General features: G+C 41.4%; 1 protein-coding gene across 2 annotated transcripts; it reads left to right on the top strand.

Annotated features, from left to right (window-relative positions):
• Positions 1-55: 55 nt before the first annotated feature.
• Positions 56-23,976, top strand: LOC306990390 (uncharacterized protein). Of its 2 annotated transcripts, XM_079597166.1 has the most exons (4): positions 77-325; positions 3,401-3,598; positions 3,629-3,991; positions 18,127-23,976. In XM_079597166.1, exons 1-4 carry the CDS (start codon positions 127-129, stop codon positions 18,555-18,557), a joined length of 1,191 nt encoding a protein of 396 aa, XP_079453292.1. In that variant the 5' UTR covers positions 77-126; the 3' UTR covers positions 18,558-23,976. The 2 variants fall into 2 exon arrangements, with proteins under 2 accessions (XP_079453291.1, XP_079453292.1); XM_079597165.1 differs by having other exon boundaries at positions 56-325; positions 3,401-3,991.
• The last annotated feature ends 491 nt before the right edge of the window (positions 23,977-24,467 follow it).

Genomic DNA, 24,467 nt, shown 5'->3' with positions numbered 1-24,467 from the left:
AAAGCTACCTGATGATGGCAGTAATGCAGTAGTGCGGTTACCAATAAAGGAAAGAAGAAGAAGAAGAAGAAGAAGAAGAAGAAGAAGAAGAAGAAGAAGAAACGGAAGTTTGTACATTGTAACAAAATGATCGAAATGGGACTTGTGTCTATTCATTCGTTTTTGGTGAAGCGCATGACAGCAGTAGCCGAAGAAATATTTGACGCTGTCAAAGACAATATGATTGGATATGAGCAGGAGATAGAGCGTCTAAAGCAAGAGAACTGTTGTCTCAGGAGTACACTGACTCACAGCCGAAACGGCGTCTGTGCAGAAACACGCCATGGTTAGTAAAACATTCACTCTAAACTATTTTATTTTAATTTTGTCATGGTCAATGGGAATACCATTCTTTTTGACCATGATCAATGGTAGTAGCCTACTATGGAATTATCTGAAGTAGTTTCAGGTAAACCTTCATGTTGCATATCAGTCAGTCACGATACACGCTGAATCAACGGTAAATCTCAAATATGTTGTTCTCACTTTTATCATTATTATAATGATGCCATGATGATAAGTTGTATTTAAATTGCCATTATTAAATTGTTTTTATTTAACCATGTAACGCCTTGCGTATGAAATAAGTAAAAAGGTTTATATATTTTATATATTTAAAATAAGATTTATGTTTGGTGTTATACATTAGGCTTTTCTTGCCTATCTAATGAGAATCCTTATATAATACCTCGGATTAGCCTATTCAGTAACCCAAATTTGCCGATGTTGTTGTTTATATATTCAAAAGTTAAGAATAGATAGCTTTGCAATGAAACTATTTTTAACACTTTTTTTTCAGTCTACAGTATGTCTCCCAATATGTCTTAGCAAGTTGGTATTTAAATGGTTAGTTTTATGATATGATCAAGGTAGGCTATATTTAATAAATTTAAATGCATATTTTTAGTTTTGAAAGGCAAAACTTACTGTATAATGCAAAGCATTAAATGATTGAGAAATGCACAATGTACAAATAAACTGTCTTCAAATACAGGTTGTATCATTACTTTAATTTACAGAGTGGCTGCAAGATTCTGGATAAATTAAGAATCACAATTTGTTTCTAAATAGTCAACTAAACAACATTTAAATTAATAGAGGCTCTACTGCTAATTGCTGCAGTCTATTTTAAAAATATTGAATTAATTAGAACTAATAATAAAAAAACTCACTTATCTCCACCGTCTGGTCTAACGATGTAATAGATACAATCTTTATTTAAAGGGGTGGTAAAGTATGATTTCACTTTTCTAACTTTAGTGTGTAATGTTGCTGTTTGAGCATAAACAACATCTGCAAAGTCACAATGCTCAAAGCAAAGGAAGATATTTGCTTTGAAAGAAAAGGACTACAACAAACGGCTGGTATGGACTACATGACATTCCTCCCGGGTTAGTGACATCAACAACCCTAAAATGTACATAAACCCGCCCCCGGGAACACGCCGTCCATGTTGAGAAGAGGCAAAGTTGTTGTATAAGAGTACATTTGTGAGTCAGCTCAAACTTTAGCCTCCATCTTTTCACATGCAATAGAAAGTCGCTCTGTGTGCATCTCACAACAGTTCCTATACGAGCGATTTATAGATTATCATGACAGAATGTCCTAATTGATGTTAACTCCACATCAGCAACATAAATTCATCAACTAACCATTCAGAGACGTCCTGTTGCATTCTACATGTCACTTCTTCTTGAGTCTATCCATCTTTGTCTGACTCCGTTTTAACATTAAAGACAGGGTTTCTGTAATTTTAGTGTGTCTGCGTGAGGTAATCGCTGCTGCTAACACACACAAGCTCTTGAAACCCCGCCCTCTGCAGCAGCTCTTTTGCATTTAAAGGGCCAGGCACAAAACGGTGTGTTTTTGGAAACCCTCAAAAAGTGACAAATTTAACATGCTATATAAAAATATCTCTGGGGTATTTTGTGCTAAAACTTCACACACTCTGGGGACATTAGAGATTTATTTTGCATCTTGTGAAAATGGCATTTTACCACCCCTTTAAATCATCATTGCTTTCAGAGTTGATTTACTCTATTTTGATTGCTACCGTAGACATCAGTGTTTATATCCAAACTTTAAACTTTTTTTCCCAGTACTTCTGTCATAATTAGAATTTTAGTAACAGTAATATTGATACTGTGTATTTGAAAAGACTGCTAAGCTGTTTATACCTAAACATGACAACTGCTCTCTCTAGATCAGTGGCAGAGCCTATGCAGATTTCAATGGTCCGCTGTGATTGTATTTGTCAAATATTTAATACATACCTGAATCGTTGTCATTTAGGAATGAGATGGTGTGGGTGTTTGAATTAAGATCACAATCTTTTAACAATTAATCTCACAGCTCTATTTTAACATGTTAAAGGATTTAATATACTGTATGTTAATGTTTTTGAAAGAAGTCTCTTATGCTCATCAAGCCTGCATTTATTTGATAAAAAATACAGGTGAAAAAAAACTTAATATTGTGAAATATTATTAATATTATAAAATAGTGGTTTTCTATTTTAATATACTTTAAAGTAATTTATTTCTGTGATGCAAAGCTGAATTTTCATCAGCCACTGCTCCAGTCTTCAGTGTCACATGTGACGTGATTCTTCAGAAATCATTCTAATATACTGATTTGATACTCCATTATTCTCAATATTGGAAACAGTTGAACTTAGGGTTGCCAACTTCTGGAAAGTAAAATGAGGGACAATCGTGGTTCTTTTAGCAAAATAAGGGACACTCAAAATAGTTGTACTGTACCACACAGTGTCATTTCAGTATCCGCAGTTAAATATGTGTATAAAAGGTTCTCAGACATAAACACATTTGGGTAATTCTGTGTGAAATCAACCAGATTTCAGAAACTTTCCTGGCTCAAATATTTTTATTTTCTTTAAGTTATTCTTGTTTACTTTATAAAAATCATTAAAATATTTCACAGCAAAAAGACACGTGTACCATAACCTGTATTTGGATTTTCTTTTGCTTAGAGACACATGGCAAATGTAAACAATGTGTGATCTAATGTCGTCTCTCAAAATATCAAGCATGATTGATGTCCTCCGACTGGATAAAATCATAGTCTTATAAAGCTAAAAAAAAAATCAGTTTGTTCCTTTTTATTTGAAATGTCAACTCTGACTTCCCAAATTCTGCAAACTGTCAATTACCTTTGACAACTAGTGTTGACTCCTCCAGACTGTAAATCAGGGCACAAATCTGCTAATTTTGTGTAGTGTATTCCTGCCCTTACCAAAGGGAAATTGGTGGTGAATGGCATTTTAAATTGACTTGAACATTATATTTAGCATTTCCCTGTCTTACAAGTAAAAACTAATTTTGTGCTTCATGTCACACAGATACCCGGAGAGATGAATGTCTGCAAGTTCCATTGGATTCAGAACTGTCAGAAATACAAGTAAAAATGGAGGTTGCCACTGTGATGCCCCATGAGCCTTTGAGACAAACTTCTCCCCTTTCTGAAGGTTTTAAATGGCAGGAATCCTCTCACTGCCTCACACTTCTGCCAAATGTGCTGTCGAAGAATGAAGATATTGGTGGTACAGATACACAATCATCAATCACAGTTGGTACAGATACACAATCATCAATCACTGTTAAGTCAGAGCGGTGTGAAAATCAGGCTAAACATTCATACCCATTTGCAGAGCAGTCTGGCAGTGATTGTCATGTTGAACTTCCAGCACCTGAACAAGACCTGCCGTGTCTTCAACTTTACATTGAAAGTTCTGATGAGATGTCACAAAAGGCAATTCACAGTCACCAAAACACATTAATATGCAAGATTTGCAGAAAAATGTTCAGCACCAAAGGAAGTTTGCAGAGACACACTTTAGTGCACCAGAACCAGACACCTTTCTGCTGTGGTTCATGTGGGAGTCGTTTTAAATCGAAATTCCACTTGAAAGAACATGAGAAACTCCATGCAGGTGATTATTGCTATAATGAATCAATGAATTGGGGCTTTAGGCCAAAGAATGAAATTAATTTCCATTCTAGGGTAACCCATTAATAGAGCTGTAAAAATGAACACATGCCATTCATTTGTTGTGCAGAACTCAAATCTGTACTGGTGCGCTGTCTGTAAAAACAACACCTGAAACTCACACACAGAATGTCGCCTCAGACAGCGCGCCAGCGACACATTGAGTTCTCTTTTGCGCTTGAATGGAAAAAAAAACAACGCACGATTTTATCGAAATGCCCGTTATTGGCGAGTATCCTCGTAAGCAGAGTCTTAAATTAGTTAAGTGTTAAATGAACTTAAAGAGTGTTTACACCTGTTATTAAAATGTGTTTTGGTCAATCGGATCACAAGTAGACGAGGGAGACACATACCCGTTCTCACCTGGGGCCTCATGTATAAAACTTACCGTAGTTTTTCATCCTAAAAGTGTGCGTCCGCACAAAAACTAGATTTTGCTTACACACGAAAGTATGCCAGAAACTGCGCAAAATTCCCTTTATAAAACCCAGTCAACGGAAGATTGTGCGTAGGCTACATGCATCTCCCCCATAGAAATAACCATATATGGAGTTTTCAGAGAAGAGTTATTCTTAATATTTTCCACCGTCCAAATTAGTATTTAATTGCTTTAAACAAATCAAATGTATGGAATTTAGCCCATGAGGTAAACATATATTTTAGGATGTTTATATATTTGTAATGGAAACAGATAGGCCTTATTTTTTTAAGTGTAAATAATTGTAAGACTTAGCGACACTAGCCGCGTTTCCTTTACAGATCTGCGCAAAACTTTTGCGATTATAAAAAAAAAAAAATCTAAATATCAATACAAAACGATTGCGAAATGACGGGGTTTCCATTAACCGATGTTGGGGCAATGCAGGTTTGAGAGGTGGCGCCCCGCCAAACTTACTTTACGTCACAACATATACAATTATGCAGTAGCCTAATATTTGAATGAAATCGTGAAACTTTACCTGGTCAGTAGTACATCTTCGGTGTCTATCTGTGCCTGTTCGATGTCCGACGCTTTTATCCTACTGAACAGGTACCGTTATACAGGGGGGAGGGGATCAGGCCGTCAGTGCAGAGACGGCTCTGCGTGAGTGGTATTTACGACAGTAACATTAAATACAAGTATTCCTGTTTGACAAAAACGGAAATCTTGCATAGTGTGCCTTTTAATACCAGGTGTAAACAGGGACTAAGTGACAACAGCCTAACTATCCCGTTGCTGTCTGTCATTAGCCGCATTTTCACTGTCGGGCCAAAAGCGGGCGTGCATTTCCACTGTCACTTCCAGGGCTTGATCGGGCCTCGTTGGGGCTTCTTCTGGGCCAACGGCCAGGTTTTTTTTGTCTTGAGGCTCGAGCTTGAGGGTTGGTTTTGAACAGAGACAGAGTTTATCTGAGCTGATCAGCATTAAATACTTTTAAAATCATTTTAGCTCAAAACTCACTTTCAGACTGTAGCGAGTGTTTGAATACCTTCTGTTTGTGATTCGATGTGGATTCCAATTTCTGATATCAGCGTATAAGGTAGAAATATATTTATATGTGATGCAAAAATGCGTTAACCATTACCATAGTAAACATGCTAAATATAACTGCTTGAAGAAATCAGGCAAATAGTCAGGGGTATTCAATTAAAGTTCCTAGAGATCCGGTCTCTATATTTCCTTCCCAGTTGAGGTCCGGACAATACTTTTTTGGAACAGTTATACATTTGCATCGAGGCAGCAGGTGCAATTTACTTTGTAAAAAACAGGCTGTTTTTATTCATTTATTTATGTATTTATTTATTTTACATTTAGACACCTACGTGTATGGTACATAGTAGGCCTTGGGACTGAGAAAACGTACCAACGTAACCTCGGTTCTCTCTAGAGAGAGGAACGAGTACTGCGTTGTCGTAGCAACGCATTGGGGAAAATCCTTTTCCACGAGAATACTGAAGCAAAAATTATCCTTAATTTTGTATCTATGTAAAACGCATTGCCACAGCATACAGACCTAGGCGAGACAGCTCGCGCGCCTATTGGCTGCTGTGCGGCAAATGCTTAAGCCAATCGAGCGAGCCCTAGAGTGACGTCACACCCAATGAGGGCACTTCGCGCCCTCCTGCGTCACGTCCCACCGAAACAGGCGTGGCTTAGGGCTATATATTTCGCTCACAGGCTTATGAACTCTGATTTTTAAAGCGAAACAACCAGAGCGCATACACGGCAGGAAACGCAGTACTCGTTCCTCTCTCTAGAGAGAACCGAGGTTACGTTAGTAACCGAGTACGTTCTCTTACGAGAGATACTCTCGTACTGCGTTGTCGTAGCAACGCATTGGGGAACACCCTGTAAGACGCCGTGTGTGCAGTGATCCGACACCATAGACCCAGAGCACTGAGCTGGCGTTCATATAGTACATAATCACCTGTAGGACTCACAGAGAATCCTGAAAGAGGTGGGCTCTAACCACCATCTCTCGCAAAATGACTGCCTTAGCAGATCAGTATAGAATAGACTGCGCTTAGCAGACCAGTACAGAATAGACTGCGCTTAGCAGACCAGTACAGAATTAACTGTTAGCAGTTAGCATAATAATGCCATAACTGACGACTGAAATGTCAGTCTAACAAATACGGTTATTTAAACCGATAATATCTTGGCCTGTAAGGCGGGTACCTCGAGGTTATAAAACCTGATAAATGTAGACGGTGAGGCCCAGCCTGCCACCATACAAATATCCTGTAAGGCAATCCCACTCGACCAAGCCCACGAAGAAGCCATACTTCTCGTGGAGTGCGCCCTAACACCCAAAGGGCACTGAATGCCCTTGGATGCGTACGCTAGAGCTATAGCGTCCACTATCCATCTGGATAGGCTCTGTTTCGAAGTGGCCAGTCCCTTGAGACGCCCACTGAACGAAACGAAAAGCTGCTCTGTCTGTCTGAAAGCAGACGAGCGCGACACGTAAGCTCTCAATGCCCTCACTGGGCAGATTAAATTTTTGTCCATATTATCCCCGATGACCGGAAGGGCAGACAGGGAAATAACCTGCGCCCTAAACGGTGTGTTTAGGGATTTTGGAACGTAACCATGCTTAGGTTTGAGCACGACTCTGGAGTCATTAAGCCCAAATTCCATGCACGACGCGCTCACTGAGAGCGCGTGCAAGTCCCCAACGCGCTTCACTGAAGCGAGAGCCAGGAGAAACACCGTCTTGAGCGACAAGTGTTTCATATCAATCTCCTGAAGAGGCTCGAAAGGAGGACCCTTCATGGCGTCCAGCACCGTGGAAAGGTCCCAAATGGGAACTGTGGGAGGTCTGGGTGGATTAAGTCTCCTAGCTCCTTTAAGGAACCGAATGACTAAATCGTTCCTTCCTATGGACTGGCCGTATGCGGTTTCAGAAAAAGCCGCTATAGCCGCCACATATACCTTGAGTGTGGAAGGGGATCTCCCGCTATCCAACATCTCTTGTAAGAAGGACAAAACCTCTGTCACTCCGCAGTCTGGGGGTGACACGCCGCGAGACGTGCACCAGCCAGAAAAAACAGACCATTTAGACGCATAGAGCCGTCGCGTAGACGGAGCTCTAGCTTGTGTGATCGTGTTTTTTAACACTCCCTGAGGGAGGTCAGCGGATACCCGTTGATGGCCCACACATGAAGGGACCATAGCTCTGGGTGAGGATGCCAAATCGAACCATTTGCTTGAGAGAGGAGATCCCTCCTCAGAGGCACTGGCCACGGGACGGTGCTGGCTAACTGCATCACAGCTGGGAACCAGGGTTGATTCGACCAGAGCGGCGCTACTAGCAGCACTGAGCATCCTTCCTCCCTGATCCTCTCCACCACCTGGGTCAGGAGGGAGACAGGGGGAAAAGCATACAGCAGGCGGCGCGGCCACTGATGAGCCAGCGCGTCCTTGCTTTTTGAGAAAAATTCTAGACAGTGAGCGTTCTCTGGAGACGCGAAGAGGTCCACTTCCGCTCTGCCGAATTTCTTCCACAACAGTTGTACTGTGTGTGGGTGTAACGACCATTCTCCTGCAGGAACGCGGTTCCTGGACAGTACGTCTGGTCCAATATTCAGGTGCCCCGGCACGTGCGCCGCCCTTAGTGAAAGGAGGTTGCAGCGCGCCCATATCAGAAGGCGTTTGGTCAGCCTGTATAACGACAGGGACCTGAGGCCGCCCTGGCGATTTAGTATGACACCACTGACATGCTGTCTGAACGTATAAGTACATGGCAGCCCATAATCAGGGGACGAAAGCGAGTGAGCGCTTTGCACACTGCTAACATCTCGAGGCAGTTTATGTGGAAGAGCTTTTCTCGCTCTGACCAAAGGCCAAACAGCGGTCTGCCCTCGAGCAGCGCTCCCCATCCTGCGTTGGATGCGTCCGTAGACACCACCCTCAGACTCGAGGAAGTCCCTAGGCTTACACCTGACAGGTACCAGTCTTTTGACCTCCATGGTTTCAAAGCTGCAACGCAAGCTTGATTGACCTTGAGGCGAAGCCGACCGGTGGCCCATGCTTTGCATGGCACCCTCCCTTTGAGCCATATCTGCAGCGGGCGCATGCGCAGCAGACCCAGCTGCAGTACTGCAGATGCTGAGGCCATCAGACCTAGCATTTTCTGAAAGCTCTTTAGAGAGAGAACAGCGCCGCAGCGAAATGAGCTGACTGTGCGTTGGATGCGCAGCGCACGCTGTTGTGACAGCTGCGCTGTCATCGACAGTGAGTTCAGTTCCAGTCCCAGAAAAGAAATATTCTGACTGGGGGATAGGGAACTCTTTTCCCAGTTTACTGTGAGACCGAGATTCTCGAGGTGACTCAGCAGCAGGGCTCTGTGCGCCACTATCTCTGAATGAGATTGGGCTAGAATGAGCCAATCGTCCAAATAGTTCAGCACTCGAACACCCTGCAGTTTGAGGGGAGCGAGTGCTGCGTCCATGCACTTCGTAAATGTACGGGGTGCTAGAGACAAGCCGAACGGCAGGTCTTTGTACTGGTATGCCTGGCCCTCGAAGGCGAATCTCAAAAATCGCCTGTGACGTGACGCAATCTGTATTTGAAAATACGCGTCCTTTAGATCTACTGACACGAACCAGTCTCCTTGGCGAACGTGCGCGAGGATTTTTCTGGTCGTTAGCATCCTGAACTGGCGTTTCACAAGCGCTCTGTTCAGTTGCCTCAGATCTAGTATGGGTCTGAGAACCCAGTCTTTCTTGGGTACCAGGAAGTATCTGCTGTAAAGCCCCCCTTCGCTCTGAGCCTGAGATAAAGGTTCGATAGCCCCTTTTCTCAGAAGTTTCTGAATTTCGGCTCGAAGTAGATGTGCTACATTCGAATCTACCGAAGTCTCGACGCGCGCCGTGTGGCGGCGAGGGCGTCTGCGAAACTGTAGCGAATAGCCTTCTTTTATGATGTTTATCACCCATTTTGAAACCCCGGGAAGCTTTTCCCATGCATCTGCACGTGTAGCTAGGGGCTGAGTGAAAAGCGCGCTCTGACCGACTCGCGATACAGCGGCTTTCGTGAGCTGCGACAGAAATGTCTCGCTCGCAACATCTGAGGCCGGGGCCGCGCTTATGAAAGCGGGCAGAATGTCCGCGCTCGACCCCTCGACAGCCTTCAGGCGGGAGAGGGAGGGCTGGACGGGCTCCGTAGGAACCGTGATGCTTGTGTGGGAACGCGGGCACTGGGGACCGGGCACGTTGACCACCTTTATAGCATCGCTCGCCGGAGCGGAGCGCCTGCACGCAGGTTTCGTTCAAGCGCCATGCTCGTAACATCTGAGACGGGGACCGCGCCGATGACAGCAGGCAGAATGTCCGCGCTCGACCCCTCTACGGTGGTTATCCGGGAGGGGGAGGGCTGGACGAGTTCCACTGGAACTGTAATGCTTGTGCACGGGTTGAAAAACCGGGCCCTGTCGCGAAATGGTGGCGACACGAGAGCCGTGTGCTGTAACATGGACGCCATTGCCGCGTTTGATGCGGGGGCGCGCTTCATCGAGCGGGCAGCCCGCGCGCCCTCAGCTCTCAGCTGAGAGGGAGCGCGCGGGGCGAGTCCCGTAGGGCTCGGCATGTCAGTGAATAAATGTAGGTGCGTGAACGCGGGTACATTTATAGCACTGGTAGTACTGTCTATTAGAACTGACTGACCGTGCATCGGTTTTGTTTTACAGAAACCGTGTGACATGTAGCCTGTAGTGATTGTGGGCACTGAAAGCGGGCACGCTCACTACATATGATGCACAATCGACATGAGTCGATTTATGTGTGCAAGCCCTGTATTGTGTAGGGCTGTGCTTGTGTGTACGAATGGGCACTGAGTAGTGGGCATTACAGTCACACACGTTACACCATCGGCCGTGGCCGGGACACCACGTAGCACAGAGAGTACTGTCTATCAGAACTGACTGACCGTGCATTTGTTTCGTTTTTACAGAAACCGTGGGACATGCAGTGTGTAGTGATTGTGGGCACTGAAAAGCGGGCACGTTCACTAACTTACATGTGATGCACAATCGCCATGAGTCGATTTATGTGTGCAAGCCCTGTATTGTGTAGGGCTGTGCTTGTGTGTACGAATGAGCACTGAGTCGTGGGCATTACAGTTACACACAAAACACCATCGGCCGTGGCCGGGACACCAGAAAATACATTTTAGATTTACCTGGGACGTCGTGAAAACGGCGTTTGTGTGCAGGCAAACGGGCCTTGATGCCGGTTTGGTGACTGCAGAATACACTGGCACAGTCACGTGTGTTGGGACCGTGCGAGCGAAAAGTTTTGGTGAAAATCCGGCCGCAGCGGGATTTGAACACCGTCGCTTTCCTAGGCTGGCTAGGGAACCTGGTCGAAATGGGGCTTTCCCGGACTCTGCAACCTCTTCGTGAAACTCAGGAAGAGAAGCGCGAGTCGTGAGGACGGTAACGTACATCCTCCTGCAGAAAGCAGCCATCCAGCCAGTAAGCGCAGGCTCCATGGGCGCCGATCACTCGAGGCCGAGGCCTCGCGACGGCCTGCGTGAGCGATGCTGTCCTTTCTTCTTCGACGCTCGCGAGCGGCGGGGGTGGGGAGATCCTCGGAGCTCGCCCATCCCTCGCTACCCGAAGCGAGGAGAGAACAGCCGTCGTCCTCCACAGACGCGGCTTCAGCTTCCTCGTCCATGACTGACGCGGCGGCATACAGCGGCCTTTGTCCGTCAGTCAGAGAGTCCGGAGAAGCTGGCGGCAGCAGCGGCGAGCTGCTCGTGGTGGAGGGAGGTTCCGGGATCCGCTGAGCACGGCGCTTTTTACGGCGCGGCACTGCAGCGGGCGGTATGGAGGCAGGCATCTTGAAAAAGACGCTGCTCTTTTAGATACAAAGTGTGAGTCGCGCCGGCGAACTCACACACACACAAATACAGTTTAGTTTGCAAGTGAAAGGATATAAGCGCCGGAACGCGCAGCTGGAAGGCGAAGAAGGCGGCGGTGCCAGCAGCTTCACGTCTCTCCCGCTGATGTGCTCTCTCGACGGCGCAGCTTCCAACTCGGATCAGCGATGAGGTGTCTTCGCTGAAGGATTAAAAATCAGAGTTCATAAGCCTGTGAGCGAAATATATAGCCCTAAGCCACGCCCGTTTCGGCGGGACGTAACGCAGGAGGGCGCGAAGTGCCCTCATTGGGTGTGACGTCACTCTAGGGCTCGCTCGATTGGCTTAAGCATTTGCCGCACAGCAGCCAATAGGCGCGCAAGCTGTCTCGCCTAGGTCTGTATGCTGTGGCAATGCGTTTTACATAGATACAAAATTAAGGATAATTTTTGCTTCAGTATTCTCGTGGAAAAGGATTTTCCCCAATGCGTTGCTACGACAACGCAGTACGAGAGTATCTCTCGTAAGAGAACATACTGGGGATGCAGTGTTTAATTCAAAGCAATAAAAAAACTAACAATGTATATAATCTAATAATCAACTAAGATTAATAGTAATAAATAAAAAAAAGTTTGTATTTCCTTGCCATCTCTAAATAATTTTCTACATTTTTACATTGTTTATTATAAAATGCTCTTCATATGCTGATTAAAGGATTAGTTCACTTTTAAAGTGAAAATTCTGTCATCATATACTCACCCTTAAGTTGTTTCAAACCTGTATGAATTTCTTTCCTCTGCTGAACACAAAGGAAGATATTAAGAAGAATGTCGGTAACCAGGCAGTTTTTGGTTCCCAATGACTGCCATAGTAGGAAAAAAATATACTATGGCAGTCATTGGGAACCAAAAACTGTCTGGTTACTGACATTCTTCTAAATATCTTCCTTTGTGTTCAGCAGAGGAAAGAAATTCATACAGGTTTGAAACAACTTAAGGGTGAGTATATGATGACAGAATTTTCATTTTAAAAGTGAACTAATCCTTTAATAATGCTAAATGTAATTAATGTGTAGTCTTAACCTGGGGCCCGTACCATGAAGGTAGTTGAACAAACTTAGGGTTACAGGATTAGTTTCGAGTTGACAACCAAACCAATACAACCAGGCTTTGTTGGTACTATGATGCTGATCATCAACTTTCTCTGTCAACTCAGGCTTTGATCCTGAGTTTAGGTGTGATCAGTAGCGAACAGTCAATCGCATGCTGAGAAAGAGTGAAACTGAGATTTATTTCTCATGAGAGAAGCAGCGCGATTCACTTCTCTCTTCTGCAGAATATTACCAGATTTAAAAATATTACGAATTTAAACAAATTTACACAGCAAGAAGAAAATAGCTGTCTATGAAATAGGACAACTAAAAGAAAAAGTATTGCTGTATCAGTGCAAGTAAAAGTTGTGAAGTTAGTTTATACAGATATATTTAAATATTATATTTGAATATTTAAGCTCACATGTACCGGTAGTCATTTTATAGCTTTATTGATTCTAAAGCGTATTTATAGTACCTTTATATATGTAGGCCTATTCGTTTAAACTGTGCTTAATAATAATTGATAAGCTACAATTGTACATGTGTGATCGATTAAGGGTATGATAATTACATAAATAATATCTAAATCATACACAATTTTTATTCTAAATAAGCCATAGGAAAAGCCAGACAATTTTGCCTTTAAAAATCATTTGCTATGTGACCTTTAATTTGGAGTAGAAACAGGTGGAGTGACTTTATCCTTTGCTCACAGCTGATTGGTCTAAGTTCGGATTGGAAACACTTACCTGGAACATAACCTGCCGTGGAGCGCAAGTTACTATGGCGATGAACACTGCTAAAAGCCCAACCACTTTCATGGTGCCTGAAACCCAGGGTAGGCGCAAACTAAACTGAAACATAGCTGGCTAGCCACTAGGGGTGTAACGGTACGCAAAAATCACGGTTCGGTACGTACCTCGGTTTTAAAGTCACGGTTCGGTTCATTTTCGGTACAGTAAGGGAAAGAAATGCAAAACATTAAACTGTTGTTTACTATAAACTTGTTTTTAACAATTTGTTTACACTTTTTTAAACACACTTTTTAATAAAATATAATTAATAAAAAATATATAAAATAAAAAAAGAATAAGAAATAAAATACTGCTGCAAAGTTCTCCACTAAATAAAATACTCTTAAACCAATACTGGCCATGACGCTAGCTAGCGAGAGGCTGGGCTAAAGCTGTGTATGTGGTGATCGGGCCGAATTTTAGGCAGTAGATTTTAGACAGCAGTAACCGAACCCGACCCAAGCCCGACAGGCATAAAGATATTTATGTCCGAGCCCGACCCGAGAGTTAAAATCCCATTTTTTTTTCTCATACTAATGACACATGTACGTTTGTTTGTGTGAAAAGGCCGCTTTTATTAAGCAACTGAAAGGGATTTGGAAATGTCAACAGATGAGCGCAACAAGCGCTCTTAACACAGGCGCGCATGCACGCGTTTCGTTGTCACAGCAACATAAACAAATTTCCGCACACCGAAAGACAGATGTCATGGTAATATTTTACATGTATTTGAATCACAAAAACGATTAATCAGATTTAATCAGTGCAACGCGGAGACTTCCGACACTTAATATGTTCGTGTGGAAACTCGGAATTGACGCATGTTCCGCACACAAAACTAGCCTAATTTACGTGACAGATTGCATTCGGTGCACATGTGAACCGTACCAAAAGTCCTGTACCGAAACGGTCCGGTACGAATACATGTACCGTTACACCCCTACTAGCCACCTAAACCGGCTTCATGGTATAGGCCCCTGGTGCAGTTAAATTGTCAGTCATCTGTATGACAGATACAAAAATAATTGTATTAGCTGCATTCTCGTTTTCTGCTACTGTTGTTATTAAAATAACCATGTCGTCTGCAGCTCTCGCTTTACGTTTTTAGCAAAGGAGAGAGAGAAGCAACACGGACGGAGCGGAAAGGGCTTGAATTAAGCACTTTTGGCTCTAGATAAAAATATTATAGATATAGCCACAAAAGATTATTACTATAAACAACTCTGAGTGCTTGTTGAGTGCTAAACAACCCAACCGCTCCGTTGTTTTGATGCACTGCTCACTTTAATTTGTAGAAACGTTAAATTTTCGCAATTATGTCCCATGGTCCGGATCAGGACCGTAGTCCGTCATTTGAATAACACTGATTTAGGTTATCACAATCGTGTATTTATTTTATTTTATCTGTCAGTATGTCTCTTTATACCGGACTGTCTGATATCCATATTTAGCTCCGCATATGTCATAAAATAAAGCGACTCCGGTTTTACAGTTTTGCTAAAACTCCTCAGGTTCTGGTGCAGGTTCCTTTATTCTATACCCGTAGGTAAATTAGATTTCAGTGAACAAGTTGAACACAGAGCGGTTTTTCATACATACATCATAGACAAGACAATACAATAGACAACACTATAAAAACACCAACCCCTAAAACATTATACTAAACCCATTACTTCATCTTATTCATATAATTCATCACTACAGGGACAAAGCTGTTCTTATAACATTTGTTGGGACTCTAAACCGTTGAATAGACGGAAGGTGCTGGAACTCATAATACAGAGGAATGCATGGTTTCAAATTTGTAAATTTGTTTCTTATTTGTTCTCTTTTCGATCCTTAGTTATTTGATCTTGTACAGCACTTTGGTCAGTCTTGTGGCTGTTTTAAATGTGCTTTATAAATAAAAGAACTGAACTGATGCTGCCTGTCACCTAAAATTAAAACACCCATTCGCTGTACCTGTCTGGTGTATAGTAAAGCAGGCGTAAGTAGCAGCTCCCCTATCAACTTACTGAACCATTTCACAATTTGGTTAATAGAGTTCCGGCTCTTTAAAAATAAATTCCCGTACCAGGACACCTAAGAAAAAGACTAAATTGATTCAATAAAAGCACGATACAGAATCAAGTGTTATGTCAATTTGAGATTTGTCCAGTTTCCTTAAAAAGAACAAACGTTGAAGCCCCTTTTTACACAGAGCTTTACATTGGCTTTTAAACTCAACTTCAAATCAATTATTGTGCGTAAGTATTTATAAGATTGCACACATTCCACTGTTTGACCCTTAATGGATGTTACTTCATGCATAGAAACTTTCTTTCTAAAATCAATTACAATATAGATTCAAATTAATCTACAATCTCACACTACAATTTCACAAATAACTGGTCCATGACTACTCTAATTTTTCTGAAGCAGACTGACAATTACAGTATCGTCTGCTTGCTTCCTATGATTTTCCCGATTGCTTTGGCACATATTTATTACTCCATTTAAATTATATCATCAAGCTTGTGACGCAAGTCCTGGGTTTCCTTAAATCAATTGTATCAACGATTACAGAAACCATTCAGGGTGTTCGCAAATTCCAAATCCAAATTATATCCATTTAAGACGACCTGATTATTGTGCTTTGAACAACCATACCCTAATATACTTTTCATACTGGACCAGGCCAAACCCAACTTATTATCAGCCATCTGACTCTCTAATCTCACTTTTATATATATTTTTTGCCTTTAGGATTTCTCCTTTCAACTCCCTAGTGGCTGCTTGTTTATGCAGATCATTAAATTCAACTTGTTTAAACACCCGTCTCTCATTTTCTATACTTGATTTAACAGATTTGGTCACCCATGGTTTGTTATTTGGGTCAATTCTGACCCTCTTACAATGAATTATGTCTCTACAAAAGGCAACATAAGAACAAGTCACATCAGCAAGTTCATTCAAATCATCACCACAGCTTTCTCTAAACATTTTTCCAGACCGTGCAGTCATAACACTCTTGTAAACAGAACACAGATTCTTCAGTCCAAACCTTTATATCCTTTGTACTTTTTCTCTCCTTAAAACAGTCTTATACTGTATGTAGGCAATAGAAACACACAGTTGTTGTGATTGGGCGAGCCCAATGGAGGTAGTCGAAGTGATTTGTAAGCGTCCTTCACTGACCCATAACACAAATCTAGTGTTTTTATTCCGTCTGGTTGGGCAGGTGATGTATTGATGATAGTGTGCAAGTGCTTTTTTTCAGCGACACATGATTAAAATCACCCAATATAAAACTCTGTGCTTCAGGTGAAATCGACTGTAGTGTTTGTACCACCTCTAAAATGGTACTAGCAGCAGAAACCGCATCAGCCTTCGGATGGATATACACAACTGTCATATCAATTTGTGGAAACTCTCGAGGCAAATAAAAAGGACGTAATGATACTGTTAAAAGTTCGACATCCGAAGTGCTGAACAATCCCCAGGATCACAGAGGGCAGAGGAATCCGGGTCAGACGCTGCTTCCTCAGGCCAAGCTTCACGTCACCTCGTTTTCCTGTTTTCCTTCTCCTTCCCCTGTTTTTTCTGATTTTTCTTGGGTTGTCTCAAAGTCCGTAAGCTGTGAGACAAAATCCACCACATACGTCAAACTCACACAGTTTAACTGCAGCAGCACCTCTCTCAAATAGTGCATCCGACTTTGTTCATTGAATTCCTTGGCGTCACAAAACACATCATAGTTTACAAGACTGAGGTAAAAGAGAGACATTTTTGCACAATCACTTCGTCATACGTAAAGGTCCACTAAAATAACTTAACACGAAATTAGAGACATGAGACACGTGGACGTGAGAAAAGCAAACTTTCACTGATGGTCGCTGTGTGCGCATGGGCCCAGAGGTTCCACCTCAGGTCATATTTTCGGTGGCATATTTGTAGAAACGATTATTCTTTCTAAGTGTGATGTTAACATACTGTCCTATGACTACAAATAAACAGAAACAGATGCGACTGAACAAGTAGGCTACGTATTTTCTTTCTTTTGTGAAATAACTGTAAACCCCTTTTTTGCTGTGTGACCAATGTGCAATCTTGACACAAATTAATTCATGTTATTGTAAACCTGTGGTAAAGCATCGATTGCTTGGGTTTAAAATCTTTCTCTAAAGATAAAAAATTCCAACAAACAGTCACTTTTATCATGATAGTTTTGCGATCTCGCTAGTTTCCAGCGATTTCTTTCTGATAAAACTTCCATATGGTGGTGAAATTATGGGTTTGTGTGACATTGTTCCAGAGAGGCGTGTTACGGGCAGGTTTTAGTGAAGCACTGACTGGAGCTTCAGGCCTAACGGTGGAAACACAGCGTGGTTTTGGGCTCGTTGCTACAGGTCTAAGGCTATTAGCCCGGCCCGTGAAAAGCCCTTGCTCGCACTGACAGTGGAAAAGCGGCTATTATTGTTAATCAAAGAACAAAAGTCAAAGAGAAAATCTCTTCCTGCTCTTGACATGAAAAATTAGACTTTCAGTTATACTGTAATGTTGAATGGCTATAATTAATGAATAAAATTGAGAAAAAAATGAGACATCAGTAGCAGTACTGGTATCAGTGATAATGGCCTTCATATAGTACTTAGGAAAAAAATGCCATTAAACAAATATTTTAAATATACAGCCTTTGTTGTTTCTACATTTTTTTTTTACATGTATTCAGTGTGAAAGTATTACAATATAACTTTAAAAATATGCGATTAATTAGGTTTTTTTCCCATTTTTTATCGATCGGCAGCACTAGTTTTTAACAAATAATCATATTTGTTGACTTAATTACAATAACATTTTTTTCCCTACAGAAAGGCGAGCAGAAGATCGGTCCGAAGAACCACTGGACTCACAGACCTCCCATGTCGAAATAATCCTGCAGCCAGACTGTATAAATGTGGACACAAACCCACGGCACTCTCCTAAATTAAGTTTTTCTGACCAGGGACCTGGGAAATATCCTTTCCATTGTAAGATTTGTGATAGGCCATTCAAACGTCAAAAGAGCATGAAAAGCCACATGCTTTTACACCAAGGTGATCGAAACTACCCCTGTAAATTTTGTGGCAGGAGATTCTATAAGAGCTGGCATCTTTCAGAGCATTTAAGAATTCACACCGGTGAAAAACCATTTAGGTGCAATAAATGTGGAAAGGGGTTTGTTCAGTGGAATCAGGCAAGATCACATATAATCAAGCACCATGAAGGAGATATGTCACTGTTATCAAAGGAAAAAGCCTAAACCTGTAAATTGGCTTCTTTAGCAAGGAAATTAGAATAGTAATGTTTACATTTACATTTAGCAGACGCTTTTATCCAAAGCGACTTACAAATGAGGACAAAACAACGCAAGAAGTGCTCAAAATACAAAGTTCAGGCATTGCTCAGAGTAGCATAAGCCAGACAAGGGAGGATTAAAGGAAAAGGAATGATGAAGTGCTCACGGAAGAGATGAGTTTTCAGTTGTCTTTTGAATGTTGTCAGGGATTCTGCATTCCGGATGAGGGTAGGGAGATCATTCCAGGCATTGACGCTTGCTTACAGATCGACCACAGCTCTGCTACCTCCTAGGAATCAATCTTCAGAACATTCTCATTCACGGTTCCATGGAATGAGTGCCATTCTGCCACACGGTTCCATTCACTCAATGAGAATGAGTGAATGAGAATGTTCTGAAGATTGATTCCTAGGAGGTAGCTGAGCTGTGGTCGATCTGTAAGCAAGCGTCAATGCCTTGAACTTGACGCGAGCCGTGAGTGGTAGCCAGTGCAGAGAGTTGAACAGAGGAGCGACGAGATGAACAGAGGAGCATTTTGGGCTTCTGGATCATTTTTAGAGGTTTAGTTGCACATGATGGAATGTTAATGTTAATTTTGAATTTCTGATGTACATTTCTAATAATAAATGATACATGGAGACATTTATCTCAGGTTTTGTAGATGCACATATTCTTCCTACATCCCATGTCTGTCATTTAAAAAAGCCATTTTGCTTACATTATTATTAATTTTTTACAGCATTTTACACAATATACATGGTTTCAAAGAAGCTTTACGTATTTTTTTACAGACTAATATATTAAATTTCGTTGGTATTCATTGTGCAGTTCTTGTTAATGCTTAATTAAACATTATTCATTAATATATTTGTCATTATTCTGCCAACAAGCAAACCAAAGGCAACTTACTTAGGGTGTACTCACAATAGGCGATCAGAACTGTGCCCAAGCAAGTTTGACACCCAAAGTCAGGTTCGGTTGACTTGTGTGATTGCTCAGTAACACGTGGAACGCTGAGCCGTGCCCTTGCTCGTTTGAAGAGGTGGGCTGGGTTTTGGATCGATTGCACTCGAAAAAAATTATTTCAAAACATCTAGACGTCAACTAAGAGTAAAGAGTAAACTTGTCCAAAATGCCATTTTGTCTCTTTGAAAATCACACTTCTTGATTCGCCCTGTTGATCCGCATGACTGCCGTGTTGCCATCTAGTGTGACCAGAGAACAGAAGGGCTACTACTTGAATGTGCGCTAATGACTATTTCAACAAACACCTTCTATTACTACTTGGAAAGTACACTTTTGAATTCATTTGGGTATATTTATTGTTACATTCCACAAGTGTTTTGTGTATATTTTGTTTGTTTTTTACTCTGTTTTTCTGTTCCCCGTTGTTTCTTTATTCCGCTCCTAGGTGTGCGATCACTGGACTTCTTGCCTGTCAATCATCATGATGACATTGTTCTGCAAAGTCAGCATCCCATGTCACTTGAGTTAAGGCTGATTTATACTTCTGCGTCGGACCTATAATTTGTTACATTTTAATAACAATATTATAGATCTGCCTTAAAGGTGGACGATGATGAAATTGTTTTTTTGTATTATTTTCATGTTATCACTGTGAAGCTGCTTTGATACAATCTGTATTGTAAAAAGCGCTATATAAATAAAGGTGACTTGACTTAATAATTTGTTACATTTATATAGCGCTTTTTCTGGGACCTCAAAGCGCTTTACGTATGGAAGAGGGAATCTCCTCAACCACCACCAATGTGCAGCATCCACTTGGATGATGCGACGGCAGCCATATTGCGCCAGAACGCCCACCACACACCAGCTTATTGGTGGAGAGGAGACAGTGATTAAGCCTATCAGTATATGGGGATATTAGGAGGCCATGATAGACAGAGGCCAAGGGGCAAATTTGGCCAGGACGCCGGGGTTACAGCCCTACTCTTTCGAAAGATTTTTGGGATTTTTAATGACCAGGGAGAGTCAGGACTTCGGTTTAACATCTCATCCGAAGGACGGTGCTCTTTTGACAGTAGAGTGTCCCCGTCACTATACTGGGGTGTTAGGACCCACACAGGCCACAGGGTGAGAGCCGCCTGCTGGCCTCACTAACACCTCTTCCAGCAGCAACCTGGTTTTCTCAGGAGGTCTCCCATCCAGATACTAACCAGGCTCAGTCCTGCTTAGCTTCAGTGGGCAACCAGTACTGGGCTACAGGGTGATATGGCTGCTGGCTGTGCCACACGGTTTTCATTTATACTTCTGCGTCGTTGTCCGAATCGACATGCAATTTCACATGCTGACCACTAGGAGGCAGTATCCACTGGCATGTTGATGGTGTAACCCACAGTATAATTATTTGCCATCTGGGATTCTTTATAGTTTATAGTTTGTCATACAGATGGACATATCTTCTGACTGACTGGCCAATTGTGAATATACTACTTGTTTAAGTTGTTGCTTGGCTTTGTTTTCTAATTTGGTTGATTTGTTTGTGCCGTAGTTAAGTATTTATATATAGTATTTTTATTATTAACTTTTATGTTCAGAGTGATCGCAACCCCCAGTATCTTTGGTCTTTATTTAGCGTAGTTTAAGGCTGAAATTTTAATTTTCACATTTTTCTTTTGGTAGTTAGTTTAGACTAGGGTTTGGGTCATTCGTTATCGGAATTGTTTGCTTTTGTTCTTTTTAATTTGGCAACACTTTTTCCCCTTGGAAGTTTTTTATTTTTTTATTTTTTTTAATATTATTTACATAGTGTTTTTTAAATAAAATGCATGCGTTTCAACTTATCTCAGTTTCATTGATTGATTCTGCTGTTTGCACACATGGTAACAGTTGTCTCACTTACATGTTACGTAATAATCCCACCTGTCGTGGAAATTCTCAATATGAATACAACCTTCTAAATCTAACTTCTTCACCGCGGACAATTCAAACAAATTCCAGTTGTTGATATAATAAAATAATATACTACAGTATCTCAAAATAATTCCTTGAATACTTACAATTTCCAATACTTCCCTGAAGTATGGTGATGGCGTCCCGTCAAGAAGCTACTATCACTACCTCAATCACACATGAGCACACAGGTCTTTAGCATCCATACACTCACCGTCCTTCTCAGGTGTATGCTGGTCCAACACAGAATCATTAATACTAACTCAGAGTATTACAGCCTCTCCCCGAGGGCGGCTCTATAGTCTTCCGACACACCACTCTGCGGTGGTCTTTTGAGCATAGAATCTTTAGTACTTCTATTGCTCAGATGCGCAGCATATCTGAATCTACTCCCAAGTTGCTCTTTGCAGAAATTGCAGAAATTTTACTCACGGCCGAGAGATCACTGGCCACAACAACCAAGTGAGTCTCGAACAAAAGATACATGTACATTTAAATCTTACAGTGGAGTAAAAAATCAATATCACTCAAGTCTTCTTCACTGTGATTTGTTCTGGTGATAAGTTAAAAATGATCTAAGCTAATCACATGACTGTTAGTTCTACTGTGTTAAGAACTTTTTGGGTAAGTATATATGGTCTTTTACCTGAGCATCCTTAGTCTGCATTTCTCTGTACATTTAATTTTGAAAATATCCATTACATAAAATATTTATATCACGCTCTATAACATCAAGCATGTAACATCGGGTTTAGTTTGTTTGGTTCTCACTTTATTGATGAACGGGAATTGTCATTTGCGAATAAGGCTACGTTTACACGTCGTGGACAGCTATTTTCATATACGGACATTACACCCCTTTCCGTTTTCAAAAATAATATTGTGCACACCTGTCAGTTTTCAGAAAAGTGTTAGTTTACACAAACCTGTGTATATGCTGTCAAGAGCATGCCAAACCTGTAGGTGGCAGTGTAACGAGAAGCTCAAGCCCACGTTAGCCAATCAGAATCCTGGAAATAGTCACATACTGTGACATCGGCTCCCTAAAACTAAGTTTTTCTCAGTTTACGTGCAAACGATGTTTTCCAAAATCTCCGCTCTGGCCGGAGTTTTTAGAAAGAATCGGTTTCAGAGGCGAATTGTCCGTTTGCGTGTAAATGAAGGCAACAAACTAAGGGAAATGTGTCCGTTTTTCAAAATAACAATGTACAGTACGTGTAAACGGGGCCTAAAGCTGCATAATAACTCCCTCAACCTCAGCTGCCCCCATAAGTCATTGTCATGCTGCATGTAGCCTACCAGATCTTAAATCACTGCGCTACATAAGTGATAGGCTAAATATATTATGCAGCCTATTAGCAAGAGCATGTTTTTGTTTTCTTCAAAACAAAGTTGCATCGAAATAACTTAAGCGTGCTCAGGCCTGGAACCATAGACTGGAATGCTAAAATGCAATGTGAGTGCAAGCCAGCGAGGGAGTCGGGAGGTGGGACAATCAGGCTCGTTACAAGGCAACCCTGCCTAGTGCGAGTACGTTCTTAGTGTTTATAAGCTTTTACCTATATAGTTTGAGGTTCATGTAGATTGGTAAAGTCCCTTCTAGGATCGAGGTGTGGTAGATGACATGTAAGTATCTGCTTGTCCCCAGATAGACATTATACTTGTATGACTGTATCTGCTATATTATGTTACCAGTATGGCTGCAGAGTTAACTGATTTTATTATATTTTTTGATACCTGGGGCCCATTCTTCGTATGTGGAACTTACTGTTGATGATTTGACATGATATTGTTAGGTGTTTCGATGCTCATCCTGGAGTTGCTGTCATAGCAGCAGGTCTGTAATTTTAAAATAAATTTTAAAACAGTTGTAATGTTGTGTAGTCTATAATAATTCACAGCCAATTTGACTAATTTATTATATTTATTTGTGAGCGAATAATTCTCATAATTTTACTGGAGTCGTACACACATTACATACAGTTAGTCTGAACCGTACATTGATTTGAAAATTGACGGATATTATCCAGGTTTCTTGATGCAGCGCTGGAGATTTTAAGACTTAAAAGCAACATAACAAAATATATACTATTCCATTTTATAGAGAAAGAGAGAGACAGACAGACATTGTTATTTTTTTATTATTTCTTTATTAATTATAATTTCATTACATTACAGCTGTCTTCTGTCTATCGATATATAAATTACACACTGTTCAATTAGGTAGAATGTAACAAATTAATCTTCTAATTTGTTTTTGTATACATTTTTGATATTTCTGTTTAAATAGGTGTGAGATCTGCATTATTTGTCTTACTAAGAAGGGACTATTTTGACTAGTATTATATGAAAGGGAGAGCACGCAGTTCATCGGAACTGTTTTTCAGCTATAAAATTTGCAAGTTATTAAGCACCCCCTGAAAAGTCATATGGTCTGTATATATTTGTTTACTGTTAATTGTAATGAGTGTTTTTTTGTAATTCGCTGTATGTTAATGATAATGCAACGGAGAGAGAGAGAGAGTTTGTGGATGAGACATTAATGTGCACTTCTTGTACTTTGTTTGTTCAGCTCTTACGGTGATTTTTGGAGTGAAAACGGACGCAATAAACTTCATAACACATCAGTAAAGTTTTGGCCATCCATCATTCGGGCGGGGTCCGCTACAGTAAGAACTTCACCTTTGCTGGTTCAGATCCCCGCTGCACGGGCTTGTTCAAGGTGGCAACGTGCCGTTCGTTAATGGATTGCAGCACGTTAGAATCAGCATGAAGGTCTAAGGAGCTGAAACGCCATAAAAGTGAGTTCACTATAGACATTGATATTGAAGATCAAGAATCTGAAAGCGTGCTTCAGACGGAATCAGAAGGTAAAAAGGAAAAGGATGGAAAATTAGCAGTTAAACGTAAAGATAAAAATACATCTGAACTCCCTCGACGTTCAGAACGTTCACATATTGC

The sequence above is a fragment of the Phoxinus phoxinus genome (assembly GCF_949152265.1).
Source record: "Phoxinus phoxinus genome assembly, chromosome: 22".
NCBI lineage: Eukaryota > Metazoa > Chordata > Actinopteri > Cypriniformes > Leuciscidae > Phoxinus > Phoxinus phoxinus.
Note: the sequence above shows the minus strand (reverse complement) of the source record. Positions and strands in the feature narration are given on the sequence as shown.

What these genes read in the sequence shown, in the direction of transcription:
- LOC306990390 (XM_079597165.1), top strand. Translation starts at nt 127, where the DNA reads ATGATCGAAATGGGACTTGTGTCTATTCATTCGTTTTTGGTGAAGCGC. An exon ending in CTGTGCAGAAACACGCCATG is followed by an intron (nt 326 to 3,400) that starts GTTAGTAAAACA and finishes CATGTCACACAG; the next exon opens with ATACCCGGAGAGATGAATGT. An exon ending in ACATGAGAAACTCCATGCAG is followed by an intron (nt 3,992 to 18,126) that starts GTGATTATTGCT and finishes TTTTCCCTACAG; the next exon opens with AAAGGCGAGCAGAAGATCGG.